Source organism: Myotis myotis, unplaced genomic scaffold (genome assembly GCF_014108235.1).
Source record: "Myotis myotis isolate mMyoMyo1 unplaced genomic scaffold, mMyoMyo1.p scaffold_m19_p_12, whole genome shotgun sequence".
NCBI lineage: Eukaryota > Metazoa > Chordata > Mammalia > Chiroptera > Vespertilionidae > Myotis > Myotis myotis.
This window is the reverse complement of record NW_023416316.1, coordinates 898,562-915,712: the sequence shown is the minus strand read 5'-3', so window position 1 is coordinate 915,712 and position 17,151 is coordinate 898,562. Positions and strand designations below refer to the sequence as shown.

The window sequence follows — 17,151 nt, the reverse complement described above, 5'->3', positions numbered from 1 at the left end:
AGAAATGTATTGCCATGAATCATTTATTAAGAATTGCCAAATTTCGGAGGGATCATATAGGCAGAAAAATGCACTGACCTGCTTTAAGATTTTCCGATTTTCCTTGCCAGTCCTTCCTATGGACTCTTCAAAAGATGTAATATTTTCCAAAGGTATTATAATAAAGCAGTAACCGTCTCCAAATGACAAGAAGAAATTTAAAATGACACGGTTGCCGAAGCCGGTTTGGCTCAGTGGATAGAGCGTCGGCCTGCGGACTGAAGGGTCCCAGGTTCGATTCCGGTCAAGGGCATGTACCTTGGTTGCGGGCACATCCCCAGTAGGAGATGTGCAGGAGGCAGCTGGTCGATGTTTCTCTCTCATCGATGTTTCTAACTCTCTATCTCTCTCCCTTCCTCTCTGTGAAAAATCAATAAAATATATTTAAAAAAATAAATAAATAAAAAAAAATAAAATGACACGGTTATGGATTCCATTATCATGTAAATGACATGGAATGTTGTCCTTTCTGTGAAACCCAACATTCTGTAATATTACTAGAGGCCCAGGGCACGAAATCATGCACCGGTGGGGTCCCTCGGCCAGGTCGGCAATGGGGGCCTCTTCACCCAGTCCCAATCGGGGCCAGCTGTCTGAGGGGAGGGACCGCAGGAGGTCGGCAGGCCAGGGGAGGTTGGCTGTGGGAGCACACTGACCACCAGGGGACAGCTTCTGGGTTGAGTGTATGCCCCCTGGTGGTCAGTGCACATCATAGCAACCAGTTGACCGGTCGTTCGGTTGACCGGTCATATGGTCACTTAGGCTTTTATATGTATAGACTAGAGGCCCGCGGCATGAAAATTCATGCACTGGATGGGGAGTCCCTCAGCCCGGCCTGCCCCCTCTCACAGTCCTGGAGCCCCTCAGGGGTGGGAGGCAACCCGGCAATCAGGGGTAGGTGCCATCCACACCTCTGCTGCTGCCACTGCTGGCAGCGCACGTTTCGGCAGGCCCTGGTTACATGAGCCTCGGGCGGCCCTTTGTGGCTAGGCAGCTGCCTGCGCCTCAGGCCGGCCCTGGGTGGCTGGGGGGCGGAGGGAACTGGGGGACTCTGGAGGCAGGTGCGCGGAGTCCCTTGCAGGGCTGAGGGGACTGGGCGCCGCCATCTTGTGGTTATGTGTGCCATCATCTTTGAGGGCGTGGCAGTCAATTAGCATATTCCCTCTTTATTGGCTGTGGGTGCCGCCATCTTTGCAACCTGCTGCTCAGTCATTTGGTTGTCCCTCACTAACACCCTGCCGACCTGGTCACCCCATGCAGGCTGCTTGGTCGTCCATTTGGTTGCGGTGGTTGCTTAGGCTTTTATATAGAGAGATAATTAATAACCATTAGTTATAACAGTTGTAACTGTTCCTATGTACCGTCAGTATAAAATTTTACTTTATGAGAAAGAAAACAAACATTTGAGGCATTTCAGAGCCTATTGGGATGATTTAAAGCTAATTTTAGATTAAGAGAAAGTTTCTTAAAATTCAAACCCTTGAAGGATTGTCAAACTTGATTTTACCAAAAGATTAAATATTAAAGTGTATTAGACAGGAACATAGGCCAACAAACTTCAGTTCCTATGATTGAAAAATGGTCCTTTTTCATTAAATACCTGATTAATATAATTATTTTACTAGAAAAGAACTGACCAAAATAAGGCTTATTTCCTAACTTTATTTGTCCTTGGGTGTGGACAGCAAATGACACTAATTGGATTTCTTCTATTAGTCTCTTTGATCACTTTGGCATAAGTTACTGACCCTCTGTTTAGGGAGGCAAAATGCAAACCATTGACTTTTAAGTGTCCTTGGTTTAGGGCAGACAGAGTTTTCTAGATGGTTGCAAATTGCTGTTTAAACATCTCAGTTTCCCTGTTCTGCTTGTCCTGGATTACTGGCCTGTCTCTTTTAATAATTTCCTTGTGTCATTTCTCTTTTTCTTCTTATTACATATATAACCTTCACAAATTTCACACTTCCAAATTAGCCTTCAAACCTTCCTTCTATGTCCTTCAAAAATGCATAACCAGCCGAAACCGGTTTGGCTCAGTGGATAGAGCATCAGCCTGCGGACTGAAGGGTCCCAGGTTCGATTCCGGTCAAGGGCATGTACCTGGGTTGCGGGCACAATCCCCAGTGGGAGATGTGCAGGAGGCAGCTGATTGATGTTTCTCTCTCATCAATGTTTCTAACTCTCTATCTCTCTCCCTTCCTCTCTGCAAAAAATCAAATTAATATATTTTTTAAAAAAATGCATAATCATGCCTCAGTCTTTCCATTTAATATTTCTACTTTAATATTCTTTCTTTCTGGCATACCATCAGCAACTTGTACTGGCCTTCTCTTTTTTTTTCTTCCTTGAAATGTATTAGAATTCTTCACTTTTAGAAATGTTAATTTTTCAATGATTACCAAAAAATTATCAGTTGGCATTTCTCAGATTAACATTTATGAATGCACTTTAAATGCACTTCTACTTTTAAGAAAATATACTTTATTTTTTTTTTAATTAAATCTTTATTGTTCAGATTATTACATTTGTTCCTCTTTTTTTTCCCCCCATAACTCCCCTCCTCCCAGTTCCCGCCCCACCCTCCGCCCTCACTCCCCACCCACTGTCCTCATCCATAGGTGCACGATTTTTGTCCAGTCTCTTCCTGCATCTCCCACACCCCTTTCCCCCCCAAGAATAGTCAGTCCATTCCCTTTCTATGTCCCTGATTCTATTATAATCACCAGTTCATTCTGTTCATCAGATTATTTATTCACTTGATTCTTAGATTCACTTGTTGATAGATGCGTATTTGTTGTTCATAATTTGTACCTTTACCTTTTTCTTCCTCTTCCTCTTCTTAAAGGATACCTTTCAGCATTTCATATAATCCTGGTTTGGTGGTGATGAACTCCTTTAGCTTTTCCTTATCTGTGAAGCTCTTTATCTGACCTTCAATTCTGAATGATAGCTTTGCTGGATAAAGTAATCTTGGTTGTAGGTTCTTGGTATTCATCACTTTGAATATTTCTTGCCACTCCCTTCTGGCCTGCAAAGTTTCTGTTGAGAAATCAGCTGACAGTCGTATGGGTATTCCCTTGTAGGTAACTGAGTTTCTTTCTCTTGCTGTTTTTAAGATTCTCTCTTTATCTTTTGCTCTTGGCATTTTAATTATGATGTGTCTTGGTGTGGTCCTCTTTGGATTCCTTTTGTTTGGGGTTCTCCGCACTTCTTGGACCTGTAAGTCCATTTCTTTCACCAGGTGGGGGAAGTTTTCTGTCATTATTTCTTCAAATAGGTTTTCAATATCTTGCTCTCTCTCATCTTCTGGCACCCCTATAATTCTGATGTTGGTACGCTTGAAGCTGTCCCAGAGGCTCCTTACACTATCCTCGCATTTTTGGATTCTTTTTTCATTTTGCTTTTCCGGTTGGGTGTTTTTTGCTTCCTCGCATTTCAAATCATTGACTTGATTCTTGCGCTCCTCTGGTCTGCTGTTGGGAGTCTGTATAATATTCTTTATTTCAGTCAGTGTATGCTTAATTTCTAGTTGGTTCCCCAATATAACATCGAGGGTCTCATTAGTTTTCTTGTAGATCTCATTAAGTTTATCGGCGGCTTCTAAACAGTTCTTGAGAGACCTTAAAAGTGTGGTTCTGAACTCTATATCTTCCATTGACAATTTTGTCCTGTTTCTTTGTCTCCGCATTTTGTTATGCTTCCTTGGTGCACCAGAAAATATACTTTAACAAAGTACAAGAGACCTTCTGTGATAAAAACTAAATGCTGGCAAATTAAAACGTGTAATATTGCCGAAAACGGTTTGGCTCAGTGGATAGAGCGTCGGTCTGTGGACTGAAAGGTCCCAGGTTCGATTCCGGTCAAGGGTATGTACCTGGGTTGCGGGCACATCCCCAGTAGGAGATGTGCAGGAGGCAGCTGATCGATGTTTCTCTCTCATCGATGTTTCTAACTCTCTATCTCTCTCCCTTCCTCTCTGTAAAAAATCAATAAAATATATTAAAAAAAAAAAAGATAGAAAAAAAACGTGTAATATTATGTTAGTTTTCTGGTTTTGCCTTTCCTATTTTTATGTACATGGATATTCTGAGCTTCTTTTAACAGCTTTTCTGCACTTCTATCCTTCCAGTTCTCTACCTTTGCAGTTTTCTTGAGATGTCAGGCAAATCCGACCAACTGGGTGCAGGTGGGCTGAGACCGAGGAGTCGTCAGCGAAGAGAGCAGGGAGAGATAGGTTTTTATATTTTTTTGCTGGCTGCAAGCTGCTCTGCTGACGTAAAGGTCTGGTCCATCCTTGGTTCCTCCCATGCCAGGTGTCTTCTGGTTATCTGAGCTATGCTGTGTTCAAGGCTGCAAGCTCTCTGCAAGATATCTGCTAAGCACAACGTGTCTTTTTCTGACCCGTTTTATTTTATTTAACCCTTTTAATGTACACTAATAAAAGACAAAGATGCTAATTGACCATACCTTTGCTATGCACAAGCCACGCCCACCAGCCAATCAGAGCAACTATATGCAAATTAACCCAACCAAGATGGCAGCCAGCAGCCACGGACCTGGAGCAAGCAGGAGGCTTGGTTGCCCTGGCGATGGAGGAAGTGAAGCTTCCGGCCTGCCCTGAGCTGGCTGTGGCCTCTGCTCATGGCAACAAAGTTTCAATTATAGAAGACAAATAAATCCCAGATACCTGCTTCCAGCCAGCCTCCACTGGGAGCTTGGGTGGCTGGGGGCCATGGCCAGCCTGCAAACAGCCATCAGCCCCTCACCCAGACTGGCCAGGCACCCCAGCAGGACCCCCAACCTGAAGGGGCTGTGGCGAGCCTGCAAACGGCCCTCAGCCACTCACCCAGTGTGGCCAGGCACCCCAGGGGGGAACCTCACCCTGAAGGTGTTGTGGCCAGCCTGAAAACAGCCATCAGTCCCTCACCCAGGCTGGCCAGGCACTCCTCTTATATAATAAAAGGGGAATATGCAAATTGACCCTAACAGCAGAACGACTGGGAATGACTGGTCTCTATGACACACACTGACCACCAGGGGGAAGATGCTCAATGCAGGAGCTGCCCCCTGGTGATCAGTGCACTCCCACAGAGGAAGCTCTGCTCAGCCACAAGCCAGGCTGACGGCTGCCAGTACAGCGGTAGTGGTGGGAGCCTCTCCCACCTCCTCAGCAGCACTACGGATGTCTGACTGCAGCTTAGGCCTGCTCCCCGCTGGCAAGTGGACATCCCCCAAGGGCTCCTGGGCTGCCAGAGGGATGTCTGACTGCCAGCTTAGGCCCAATCCCCCAAGGAGCGGGCCTAAGCCAGCAGGTGGTCATCCCCCGAGGGTCCCAGACTGCGAGAGGGCACAGGCCAGGCTGAAGAACCCCCCTGAGTGCACAAATTTTTGTGCACCAGGCCTCTAGTTTATATATATAAAATCTCATTGTCAAGGTTGTTCAGGATCTGGATCTTAGGGTCCCCTGAACCAGCAGTGCTACATTAAACAAAGTCTCCCTCCCGAACCTCAGAGTGCCCAACTGTCACTTCCATGCCAATTTCATAAATTCTATATCCTATAACATTTGGTGCATTGGCCCAACAGTTCCTAAGGGTCTGGCCAAGAGTAAGTTCTCATTTGATTTTTTAGTCTTGGTAAATTCAGAAAACCCTTCATTGCCTTGCTGAATATTGAAGGCCTTATTTAGATTCTGAGTCTGGGGAACTGCTCCCCTAATCCCTTTAATTATTCGTTCCCTACGAGATCTCTCATGTATCCCCTTCTTAATTTCCATTAGCACACATTCTAAGGAAGCAGGTTTACAGGAACGACTTCCCATGTTTGCAGCCAGATGGCACAATCTCCTCACAGTTAACAGAGACACAGGACAACACAAGGTAGCTTGGCTTCACCAGGCTCTCACACTCACATTCACACAACAGTCAGTCCAAGTTGTGGCTTTCACCCACAGAAAGTCCCTGAAGCAAATATTTTGCCTAAGTAGTGATCAGCTACTTCTTCTGGGCCTAAAGGCAGGCCTGACCTCCGACTGGTCCTCTGGGGATAAATTCACCCAACAGATGACAGATGTCTGGTGCAGAAAAGGGCTTTCTTGTCCTCTTAGGAGGACAATTCAAGTGGGCCTTGTTGTTAAGATTCCACTGGGGCTCCTGGGTTTGGAAATTTTACATCTCCTGGAAGCACATCAGTGCCATCCAGGTGCTCCCTTTCCCAGATAGCCATAGCTGACTTTCAAATCACTCCCCTTCTTTTAGTCTAGCTAGTCACCTGAGCCATGTGGGTCTTCAAGCAGAGGTTTTAACTTTTTTTTTTTTTTTTTTTTTTTTTTTTTTTTTTTTTTTACTGCTCCAACTCCTTTCGCAGCCTAGAAAAGCTGGTTTCCTAGGCATCTCTGCCCTTACAGGGAGAAACAGGACTAGCTCCTTCCTCCAATAGAAAGCACTGTCTGTCTCCTCTTGAGTGACTGGACTTTTATTATTACCATATTTATAATTATTACTAAAAAGCTTCATCCAAATTCTTCATCTTAGTTACATTCATTTATTATATCTTAACAACTTTGAGATTTTTAAAGCTAATTATTACCTAAAGCATTTTCTTGACCAATAACTATGATTGCCCTTTCTATTCAAAGAACGAATACACTAATTTTGCTGGGAGCCGTATGCCCATGAACAAGAACCACCCATTATCATGGAAGTTTTAATCTTGTTACCCGACCCAGCCAGCATAGCTTCATGTATTTCCTGATCTAATATCAAGTATATTGTATTGGTCTAATTTAGTTCAAAAATATTTCTTTTGGGGAAGAGAGTAGATCTTTGGGTCACCTCAGGGCCCTTGAGATGTTGCAAAGCTGTCTTTCAGTTAAATTCTTGAAATATTACATACAGAAAAGCTGTCAAATATACCCAATTTAAATATTATTAAAACTGAAACCATTTGTAACAAAGATTTGGACTTGACCACAGAATTAATCCTTTTCTGGTCCGGCCAATAAAATATTATATCTTAAAGTTCCACTGCTAAATATTCTGATGTAGCTTAAGAAGCACCCAGGTACCGCATTCTGCTAGGCTCAGAGCCAGAAACCTCATGTTTCTCTACTTAAGAGTACAACGACATCTTTTTTTTTGTTTTGCTTTTTTGGTTTTGTTTTTACTGCTGCTCTTATCTTTCCCCCTCTCCCCTTCCCTTTCCGTATTAACCATTTACTCTGTCCTTAGCAAGGGAGATATGGGCCTGTTAGTTACATACAAGCAATAAACTAGCTAGTGGTTCTTTGTTTAAACTTCCCTGAGATCTTTATGACCATTTTCCAACTCTTGAAAATAGTTAAGTTTACAACTTATTTATTCTCTCTCTTTGCATCAGGTGGGGAAGATAATGACCTGTTAATCACAAGCAGTCTTGGAACTAGCCGGCCTTTGTTTTAAACTTTCCTGGGTGGCAAACTTTATAAATTTTACACATTTAAATTAACCTTAGATTCTTAAAATTTTAACCCAGTATAGCAAAATCATAAATCAGAGAACAGCAAATTAAAGTTCCTACTTTACAGACATAGACAGAAATTTCATTAGCTAACAGTTTCTGGTGGGCTAATACCCTGAAAGACCAGATGATCCCCAAGAATAAGGATTCTTGGCAGCTGCTGGGACACCTTGCAATCTCTATGACAGCTTAGCCTCACCACACACAACAAGGCTTCCCCTAAAGTGGGACTTGCACCATCTTGAGGTCAGGATGGGGGAGCCCTCAGTGCAGGCGGTGCCCCATCCCAGACCGTGCTGAGGTGGCCATGGCCCTGCGTCTCACCTCTGCCTCCAGCTCCCCTCCGGACTCTGCAAGAGTCAGCGGACAGCAGCCCTGGCCCTGCCAGTGGGCACCCAAGTCCCAGCCTTGTATCCTCTGCTCTGAGCCCAGCGGGATGCATTGCTGTCACTGCATGGGACCCAGCTGGAGGCGATTCCGTTTCCCTCCCAGGCCATTCTCTTTAAACAGAGCACGCTCCCGCACCCAGAGGTCGTGGCCAAGGCTGGGTCCATTGCACTGGTCTAGAGGCAACTGCCCTTCGGCCCGGGGGCCCCACTCAGGGCCCGCAGTCTGAGCTCCGCCCTGGCTCTGACGCCTCTCTGATCCTCTTTCCTCCGCTTAAATGAGGGGGCCACCCCACTTCCTGAGCAGGACACGTGCAGAGACTGTACTGGCAGCTGAGATCATGAGGGCAAACAGGGTTGCCAGTGAGACAAGCGGCTTTATTCAGGAAGAGTTGGGGAGGGAGGTGGGCTCTTGGGACAGGACATTAGAGCCGATGGCTGTGGACATCTGAGCCCCCTCAGAGTCACCAGTGGGGGGCTCAGGGAATGGCCTCAGCGTCGTCCAAGGCGGGCACAGGGCCAGCCTCATCTTCGTTCACAGTGGGCAGTGCCTGGTAGGTCTGGGTCCAGTACTGCAGGTAGCTGCTCCTCAGGTGCTGCTTCATGGACTGGCCATCCATCTTGTTGTTAATCTCCAGGTAGTTGCCGTTTTCCTGGGTGTAGGGCTCCCATTGGGTGGGCACAGCCATGTGGCCCTGGTTGGGGTCCCTGCAGATGAGGTAAAGGCCAGGTGGAGTCTGAGGGCTCACAGAAGGATGGAGACCTCCATGCTGACCCGATCCACCAGGGCACCTCACTCTCTCCTGGACACGGGCTGGGCATGTGCGTGAACTGAGGCCCAGGCAGTACCCCAAACCCTTAGTTTAACCCGCAACTAAAGATATTATTCTGTTTATTTCAATGGAGAATGAAAAGGAGGGGGAGAGACAGAGAGAAAGCAACATTGATGTGAGAGACACATCCCCACCAGGGCCGGGGTTTGAGCCCGCAACTGAGGTACGTGCCCTTCACGGGAATCAAACCCGGGACCCTTCAGGAAGCTGGCCCAGGCTCTATCGACCGAGCCAAACCAGCCAAGGCCCTTCCAGTACCTCCTATCCTCACACACAGGGGGTACTGGGGCTCAGGGAGGTTAAGTGTACGTGAGGGGACAGGCATGTGGGTCCAGGTGGCAGGAGGCCTGGCCCAGCCTCACCCCGCCTTACCCAGTTCTGGCAAAGTTGGTCCAGTAGGCGATCATGGCCTGGGAGACAGTCCTGTCTTGAGCCCGGTAGCCCAGGGGGGTGGCAAAAGGTCTCCCAAACACGTACGGGACGTCCTCGGCATGGTCAGCGCCCACCCAGCTGGGGTAGAATGGTTTGCGAGAGGGGTGGGAGAACAGGTAGGTGTAGGTCCGGGCACTCCTGAGGAGGGAGAGACACGGTCCAGGTTGTCAGGGAGCTCACCTAGACTGCCCAGCCCAGAGCCGGGCCCTGGAGGGAAGCCATGGGGAGAGCTGGGAGGAACCGGGAAATCTCCAGAGTCAGGAGGGACCTGGGTCCCTGCACCAGGGGATGGGAAGGCCCAGGGGTTGTGGGTCCTATGATGTCAAGTGTATCCACACTTCCCTCCCCAAAACCTATGGAGACGTCTCCTTCCTTTTCTCTGCAATGAATTTGTGATCTTCATCAGATGGTATTGTTTTCTCTCCCTTCTGTGTCAGCATTCCTAACTTACTTTTTGTTTTCACTGGTGGTATACCAGCTGGCCGCAGGCCAAAGTTGTTTTGAATGTTGGCAAATTCCAAACCCACAACAGAGACCAGCATCCCCTGTTCTCTTCCCCTCAGTGTGGGCAGGTGGCAGGCTGTAGGCGCTGCCAGGGAGGCCTGTGGGCTGAGGAGGACTCTGTAAAGGCCCCTGAGCTGGGAGGTGAGGAGGGGCATTCTCAGTCTCGTCAGGCCTGGGCAGCGCAGATGGTGCAGGCACCGCTGTGACCCCATCACGGCTTTCCCGGGCCTCACTGACCCCTGAGCCGCCCACTGGGAGGCTTCGCTGGGCAGGTCCATAACCCAGGCCTCCCCTGCCACAGCCCTCACTTGGCGTTGGCTCTGTGCTGGGCCACATCTATCTTCGCGGGCATCAGGAAGAAGTAGTCGGTTGCAAAGTCCACCACCGTCTTTCTCTTGGCCAGCTGGGAGGAGTCATTGGCCCAGGACGCCGTGTAGAAGTCAAAGGTGGCATTGGCACCTCTGGGACCCTTGGCGATGGTGATCCAGCGGACCACCTTGTAGAAGTCTTTCCTGTAGGGACCAAGCCAGCACTCGACCCTGTAACTGGCCAGTGGGAGGGGAACCACATGCACCCTCACCTCCACCCCTACCCCACCCCAGGGGCCTGCAGATGGCCCGCTACACCTGTCGACCTCCTCCCTCACCTGATGCCTCTACCAGAGGCCCCCAGGTACCGCCCTGGGCCCTGCGCCCTACTCACCCTGTAATGGGCAACAGGTCAATGTCGACCGCGGGTACAAATAATCTGACAAGGAAGTGGCAATCCATGTTGTTGGTGCCAGCGATGTAGTCAATGTCGGCCGTGTTGGCGAAAAGGTTGATGGGCTCATCAGGGATAAAGTCTCCATCAATGACAGGGACGAGGACCAACACGTCGGCTGCATGGAGAGCAGCGGGTTCTAGCACCTTCCAGAGCCCCCCTGCCAGGCCTCCTGCCCGTGGGCAGCCCCTGCCTCCTCTGATCCAGACCAGGGTCCTCAGCCTGTCCCCTGATATGGGGCCGGATAATTCTATGTCCTGGGCTGCCCTGAGGGTGTGGAAGAGCTTCCCTGGCCCCACCTGCTGATGGCAGCACCCTCCAGTGTGGCAACCCAGACTGTGTGCAGACTGCCACAGGCTCCCTGGGCCAAACCATCCCGCTGACAGCCACTGGGCCTGAGGCCCGCCTGTCCCGTCCTGGAGTGGGCATCCCTGTCTCCCTCTCTTCTTGCTCCGCCAGAATGGGGAGGAGGAAGACAAAGAGCAATTGAGGAGCCGCTGGAGTGAGAGCTGGCTTGTGCTGGTCTGTGAGCCAGGCCCTGTGCCAGGTCCGCATTGGCCCCCCTCCCCCCGGAAGCCAGAATGGCCCGTGAAGAGACCGTACGGCTGGCTCAGGAGAGTCAGCAGTCGGCTAGGTCAGCGGTCGCCAACCTTTCAGAACTCATGGACCACCAGAGGGGACCGCTGGTACTAGTTCAAAGGCGCTTGGTCTGGTCCCTACAATTGGGTGCAAATGACTGTACGCGGCATGGTTGGGGGTGCGCCCAAATGTGCACCCGCTTTCCAAATGGGTCGGACCCAGGGAGGATAAGACGGCGGGATGGCGCTCTCAGCATAGCCAGTGGGGCCACACAGGCATCAGGGCCATGGTGGCATGTCGCTGCCTACAGGCGCCAGTGAGCGGGTGATGGGCCAGGCCGCAGACCCGGCACTTCCTCACTTCTTGGGGAGCACGGTCAGCCCTCCATGTGGAGCCCCCACTCACACGCCATGCCGAATGGGTTAATCTTATGGGCCCGTGTCAGGACCCGGGGGTCGGTGGCCTTCAGACACTTGGCCATCCTGGCGGTATCATCCTGGGGGCAGCCCACCTTCTTGGCGATCTGGGGGTTGCAGGGAGACAGGTAAGTGAGGCCACTGCGGGGCAGACGGCCATGGGGACCGGGACAGGGCATGTACAGGAGGTAACCCTCCCCCATCCCCCACCGCAGCTCCCCTTTACCTGCTTGGCCCAGCGGAGAGGGTCCCTCTGGATGGCCCAGGAGGCCACTGCCGAACCGCTCTGGCTGATGGCTCGCCGGATGAGGCCCTTGTTGTAGGGAGAGAGGGTCTGCGACACACAGAGGTCCTGTCACCACGGTCTTGCCTCTCCTGCCCACACCCAGGCTCAGCCAGAAACTGCAAGACTGTCAGCTTCATGCTGTTCCCCACAGCCCCCATCTGCTCCCCCAGCACCCTGGGAGGAAGGCCCGCCCTCCGAGGGTCCCCAGACCTGCAGAGAGACGCTGGCACCTCCGGCTGATTCCCCAAAGATGGTGATGTTGTCGGGGTCCCCCCCGAAGGCCGCAATGTTCCTCTTCACCCATGCGATGGCCATGTGCTGGTCCCAAAGGCCGTAGTTACCTGGGGAAAGAGCCCATCAGGGACTGGGGTGGTAGGAGAGTGTCCTCCATGTGGAGGCCCCTGTCAAGCCCCAGGATGGCGCAGGGCGGGTCCCCAGGAACCTGGTTGAATGAGGTGCTGGAGGGGGTGTGGGGCTCAGGTAGGGGACCAGGAGCAGGAGGGCCAGGCTGCTCATCGCTCTCCCTGACACCATCCCTCTTGTCTGTCCCATGGCCCTGTGTCCCCCTAGACACCACCTCAGTGTCTCATCTTCTGTCTCTCACTGGGTCCCTTTCCCTGCTTTCTGGTCTCACTGGGTCCTTGTCCACACTCCCTGGTCTCCCTGGAACCCTGTCCCCACTCCCTGGTCGTCCTGGGTCCCTGTGCCTGCTCCCTAGTGTCTCTGGGTCCCTGCCAGGCTGGCTGGCAGCCTCTTCTCTCACTATAGCTGCCGATGGGCTCCTGTGTCTCACTGTCCATCCCCAGCTTCCTGTTCTGCCAGTAGAATTCTGGGTCTCTCTGGGAGTTGTTGGGAGAAAGCAGTGCTGAAGGGACCCCCAACTGCTCCCTCACCCTGGCCCAAGGCGCCCAGCACACCTGGCAGGTTGGCGTCCCCAGTGCTGAGGAAGCCCAGCGCCCCGAGGCGGTAGTTGAAGGTGACCACAATGACATTGCCCCGCGTGGCGATCTCCTCCCCGTCGTGCAGATACTGATTGAAGCTTTTTTCTTCGGCGGAACCGCCGTAGAAGCCTCCACCGTAGATCCAGATCATGACAGGCAGGTTCTGGGAAACTGAGGCAGGAGAATAGGCCCATTGACCCCAACTGTCCCCTCCCCATCCCCTCTGGGTGCTTGTTTCAGGGAATTTCAGCTCTGGAGCCCCCACAAGCGAAGAGGCTGGGCAGGGCTGGGCCTCTGGCTGCCTGGGCACTTCATACAGGTTCAAGGACCTGGAGGGCATGTGGTGGGCGGATGTACCTTCCTTCTGGCCCTGGGGGACCCAGATGTTGAGGTAGAGGCAGTCCGCGGAGCCCCTGGTATTTAATGGGATGAGAGGGGTTTGCAGGCATTCCTGCTTGAAGTCCTTGGCCTTCAGGGTCCCTGTGGGGAGCCAGAGGGGCTGATGTTGATGGGGAAAATGAGATATTTTTGGGGTGCTAGCAATCTGAATCTAGTCACTGCCCCTTTAATTATCTGGTCCTGCAAGACCTGTTTACCCAGAATACTACTCCCATTTTAGAGAGGCCATAACCATCCCCAGATGGAGTTATCAGTGTTGACGCCAAGCCAGGCCTTGAGAGGTGGTCCCACTGAAGCCATTCCAGCGCTTTTGCAAAGCCTGCGAAAGGTCCGGAAGTATGATTCATATTTGGGGGACAAGGATACCAAAAGGGTAGAAAAGAAAGCTTCCTCCATATTGGGGGCTCAGGATTTGGATGGAAACAGACTCCCCTGAGTCACTGGACTGGCACATGTGAACTGTCTGGAAATAAATGGGTTTTTCCTGTGCCACTGGTGCTCCTGCATATTTTTTCGGTCTCCTGGTAAATTCAGCAAAAGCATGAGGATGGTAATCCCACATGCCACCTCAGGCACAGGGCCAGCACTGCACCCACCCACCCACCCACCAAATTCCACCTAGCCACCCACCAACTCCCACCTTGCCAGCCGGGGTGCGGCTGGGGGTTCTCCAGGGCCTTGGGCGGGGCGGCGAAGGGGATGCCCTTGAAGATGTCCACAGAGCGGCCGCCAATGCCGAAGAGGCCCAGCTTCCTGTTGACGCCCTCCACGAAGCCCCCTTCCGTGTGCACCATGCCCAGCTGGGGAGAGGGCCAGGCTCAGAGGGTGCAGGCTGGGTGGGGTGGGGCCACCCCTGCTGGCTCTAGGGGTCCAGGACAGCTTCCAGGTGGGAGTTCCCTAGTCACGCCCGCCTGTAGCTGTGGGTTCCTGTGGAAGCCCCGCTCCTCACCCCATGGCAGGGCCCTGAGGAAGGAGACCCTGTAGCTGCCCCAAGACTCCTGAGTGACCCTGGAGGGGCCCCGGCCACCGGCAAGCAGGTGGGTGTCGCACCTTCTTGGGAGTCGGAGGCCAGGCACCGGGTTGAACTAAACCGAGGTCCAGACTCCTGTTCTGAAGCTGGGGGCTGTGATGGGCAACCTGCTGGCCTGCTCAGGGCCCAGCTCCCTTCTGTGCGGGGCCATGGCCATCCCCGAACAGAGGAACACCCTGAGGGCCCTGGTGGCCAAGGCGGACTCCGCAAATCAGCACTGAGGACGCCAGTGACCCTGGGGTTTTGTTTGTGTTTGGCATCAGTGCACCCTGTGTGCCCTGGAGAGCGCCTGTAAAAGAACTTATTCGTGGTTTCTAATGTTCAGGTTTGCGGGCGTCCTGTATTTGAGCTGCGTCTGGACCATCGTGTGCGTGCAGATGCAGGAGCAGAGGAAGGGCCAGGAAAGTGCCTGCTGGGTGTGGGCTGTCGGGGCTCCTCCTGCCAGCGCCTCACCTGCCTGTCCCCCTTCACCTCTAACCTCCCTACCTCCCCTTCGCGGTTCCCTACCCAGTTCCCAGGCCGGGCTTGGGGAGCAGACAGGGGCCCCTCCTCGCCCGCTGGGCTCTCGCTTACCGTTGCTGCACTCACTACTGCCAAGCAGCAGGCGAGGCCTAAGACAGCCAGCTCCAGGCTCCCCATGGTGTGTGTGCCTGTCTCAGGGCCCCTGCCTCTGAGCAGGGGTATTTATGGGGCGGGACATCCGGGAGACATCCGGGAGCCAGGGCTGGCAGCTGCCTGTGGATGGTTCCCTTCCCCTCCCCTCCCTCTGCCCCTTCCTCCGGGCAGGACACCTGGGGCCAGGATAGCTGCCCTTTCCAGCCAGGCTCAGGGCCAAGGTCATGCAGGTGTGGGCACACGCACACACACACATGCATAGCTACTGTTCCCAGGCTGGGATGGTCCACCTTTGCCAGGACCCGCGTATCCGGGGGGCTGGTGCCTTCAGCCCACCTGGGCCGGTTACTGGGAATGGTCAGGTGGCCTGGGCAGGGGCTACAGGGACTCGGCTGGGTGCACAGTGCCCTGCATTGTGGCTCATTGACAAGGGGCTGTGCTCACCCTCAGAGAAGGGGGCCTGCTTCCCTCCAGGCCTGGCCAGGCCCCCACTTCGAGCTCCGGAGCCTAGTAAAGGGAGTTCACAGGGGACTGGGCATGTCGCCTCCGGACAGAGAGGGCTGTGTGTTCCTGGGCAGCCACGTGGCTGAGCCTGGGTCCGAGGGCCCACGGGTGTGCAGTCCAAGCTGGGTGTGGGGACCCAGAGCAGCACAGGGCGATCCTGCCCTCAGGGAGGGCACCCCTCACACTCAGTACCAGCAGCCCTGGAGGGAAGACTGGAGGCTCAGGTGGGCATAGGTGTAGAGGGAAGGGGGCTCCCGCCCAGCCTGGGGGCTTCCCTGAGGAAGAGGAAGGGCCTGGCTTCAGAAATGCACCACGACCTGGGGCATTAGAGAGAGATAGAGCGTGGGACAGACAGAAAAACATACAGAGGGAGAGACAGAGATAATGGAGACACAGAGGCAGAGGGAGAGAGGTCTGAGCAGAGTGTGTGAGAGCAGAAAGGCAGCGTGTGGCTCGGGGAGGGTGTCTCACTCAGGAACCAGAGGAAGCTCCATGGACAAACCCAGGGCTCCTATCTTTGTGGAGCTGGCAGCACTGCCTTCTCCAGGGTTGGGGGGCGCTCAGGGCCTGGGGACAGCAGAGCCCTCCCAGGCCAGCGGCCCCTCGCCCGAGCCCTCAGCCCTTCGCTACCAGGAGCCGTGCTTGTACACAGGCCACAGCCCAGTTGACGTCACGCCTGGGGCTGTGCTCAGCACCACATGGATCCACAGACACCGGCCACGCTGGCTGCCTGCGGATCCCGAGCCCAGGTCTCCTGCGATGCAGGTGGGGAGGGGGCCCCACAGTGGGAAGCAGGAGCCGGGCAGGCTGGGCCTGTGGGTGAGGACTGGGCAGCAAAGGGTTTGAGGGTGTGTTTGTTAACAGGCCTTTGGCCAGCAAGTCCAATTCTGAGAACCTGTTCTGTAGGAAGTAATTCTGAGTATGTACAGATGGCCATGGAGGCCACTCATCACAGAGAGATGCAAATTAACCGCAGTGTTAATCTGCTGACACCTGCCTGGATGGCCACCGTCAGCAAGTCCACCTACGACAAGTGCTGGCCGGGTGTGGAGAAGAGGGAACCCTCGTGCACTGCTGGTGGGATGCGCACTGGTGCGGCCACTGTGGAGAACAGTATGGAGCTGCCTCAGAAAATTAAAAATGGAACTGCCGTTTGACCCAGTGATCCCACTTCTGGGAATATCCTAAGAATCCTGAAGCACCAATCAGAAAGGATGTGTGCACCCCCATGTTCCTAGCAGCGTTATTGTCAATAGCCAAGATCTGGAAACAGCCCAAGTGCCCTTTGGCAGATGAGTGCATGAAAAAAGGCTGTGGTACATTCACACCTTGGAATACTAAATAGCAGTGAAAAAGAACGGACTCTTACCCTTTGAGACAGCATGGAGGGACCTGGAGACTATTAGGCTGAGTGAAATAAGCCAGTGGGAGAAAGACAAGTGTCACATGATCTCACTCCTGTGGAATCGAATGAACCAAATAAACTGATGAATAAAACATAACCATCGACATGGAAGCATGGAAAAGAAGGACGGATCCCAGAGTGGAGGTGGGAGGCAGGGCAGGAAGAAATTAAAAGATGGGGCGGGAAACACGAGACAACTCATTAGCTGTATAAAAGTGTTAATCAAGAACTATTAGGCATGTATTCATAGACAATAGACTCGGAAGAGGCTGGGCTGGGGTGGGAGCTGGGTGGAGAGGGGCCGAGGGGAAATGGCAGACATCTGCAATACTCTCAACAACACGATTTCAAAGTAAAGAAAGTAGCCCGGCCAGTGTGGTTCATTCGGTTGACCGTCTTCCCTTGCACCAACAGGTCACCCTTTGCATTCCCAATACTGCACATGCGGGCCTCAGTCCCCAGTAGGGGGCGTGCAGGAGGCTGTTGATCTGTGTATCTATCAGATCCATGTTTCTCTCTCTCC

The 17,151-nt window shown here is 52.6% G+C and overlaps 1 protein-coding gene across 1 annotated transcript; it reads right to left on the bottom strand.

Annotated features, from left to right (window-relative positions):
* Positions 1 to 8,264: 8,264 nt before the first annotated feature.
* Positions 8,265 to 14,829, bottom strand: LOC118666920 (bile salt-activated lipase-like). Its single transcript, XM_036329235.1, is given in 12 exon segments — positions 8,265 to 8,406; positions 8,408 to 8,630; positions 9,128 to 9,325; positions 10,000 to 10,203; positions 10,394 to 10,571; positions 11,438 to 11,555; positions 11,675 to 11,782; positions 11,945 to 12,075; positions 12,652 to 12,846; positions 13,033 to 13,155; positions 13,715 to 13,874; positions 14,678 to 14,829. Coding segments are annotated over 12 exon segments (1,806 nt in total). The 5' UTR covers positions 14,744 to 14,829; the 3' UTR covers positions 8,265 to 8,304.
* Between the last annotated feature and the right edge of the window lie 2,322 nt (positions 14,830 to 17,151).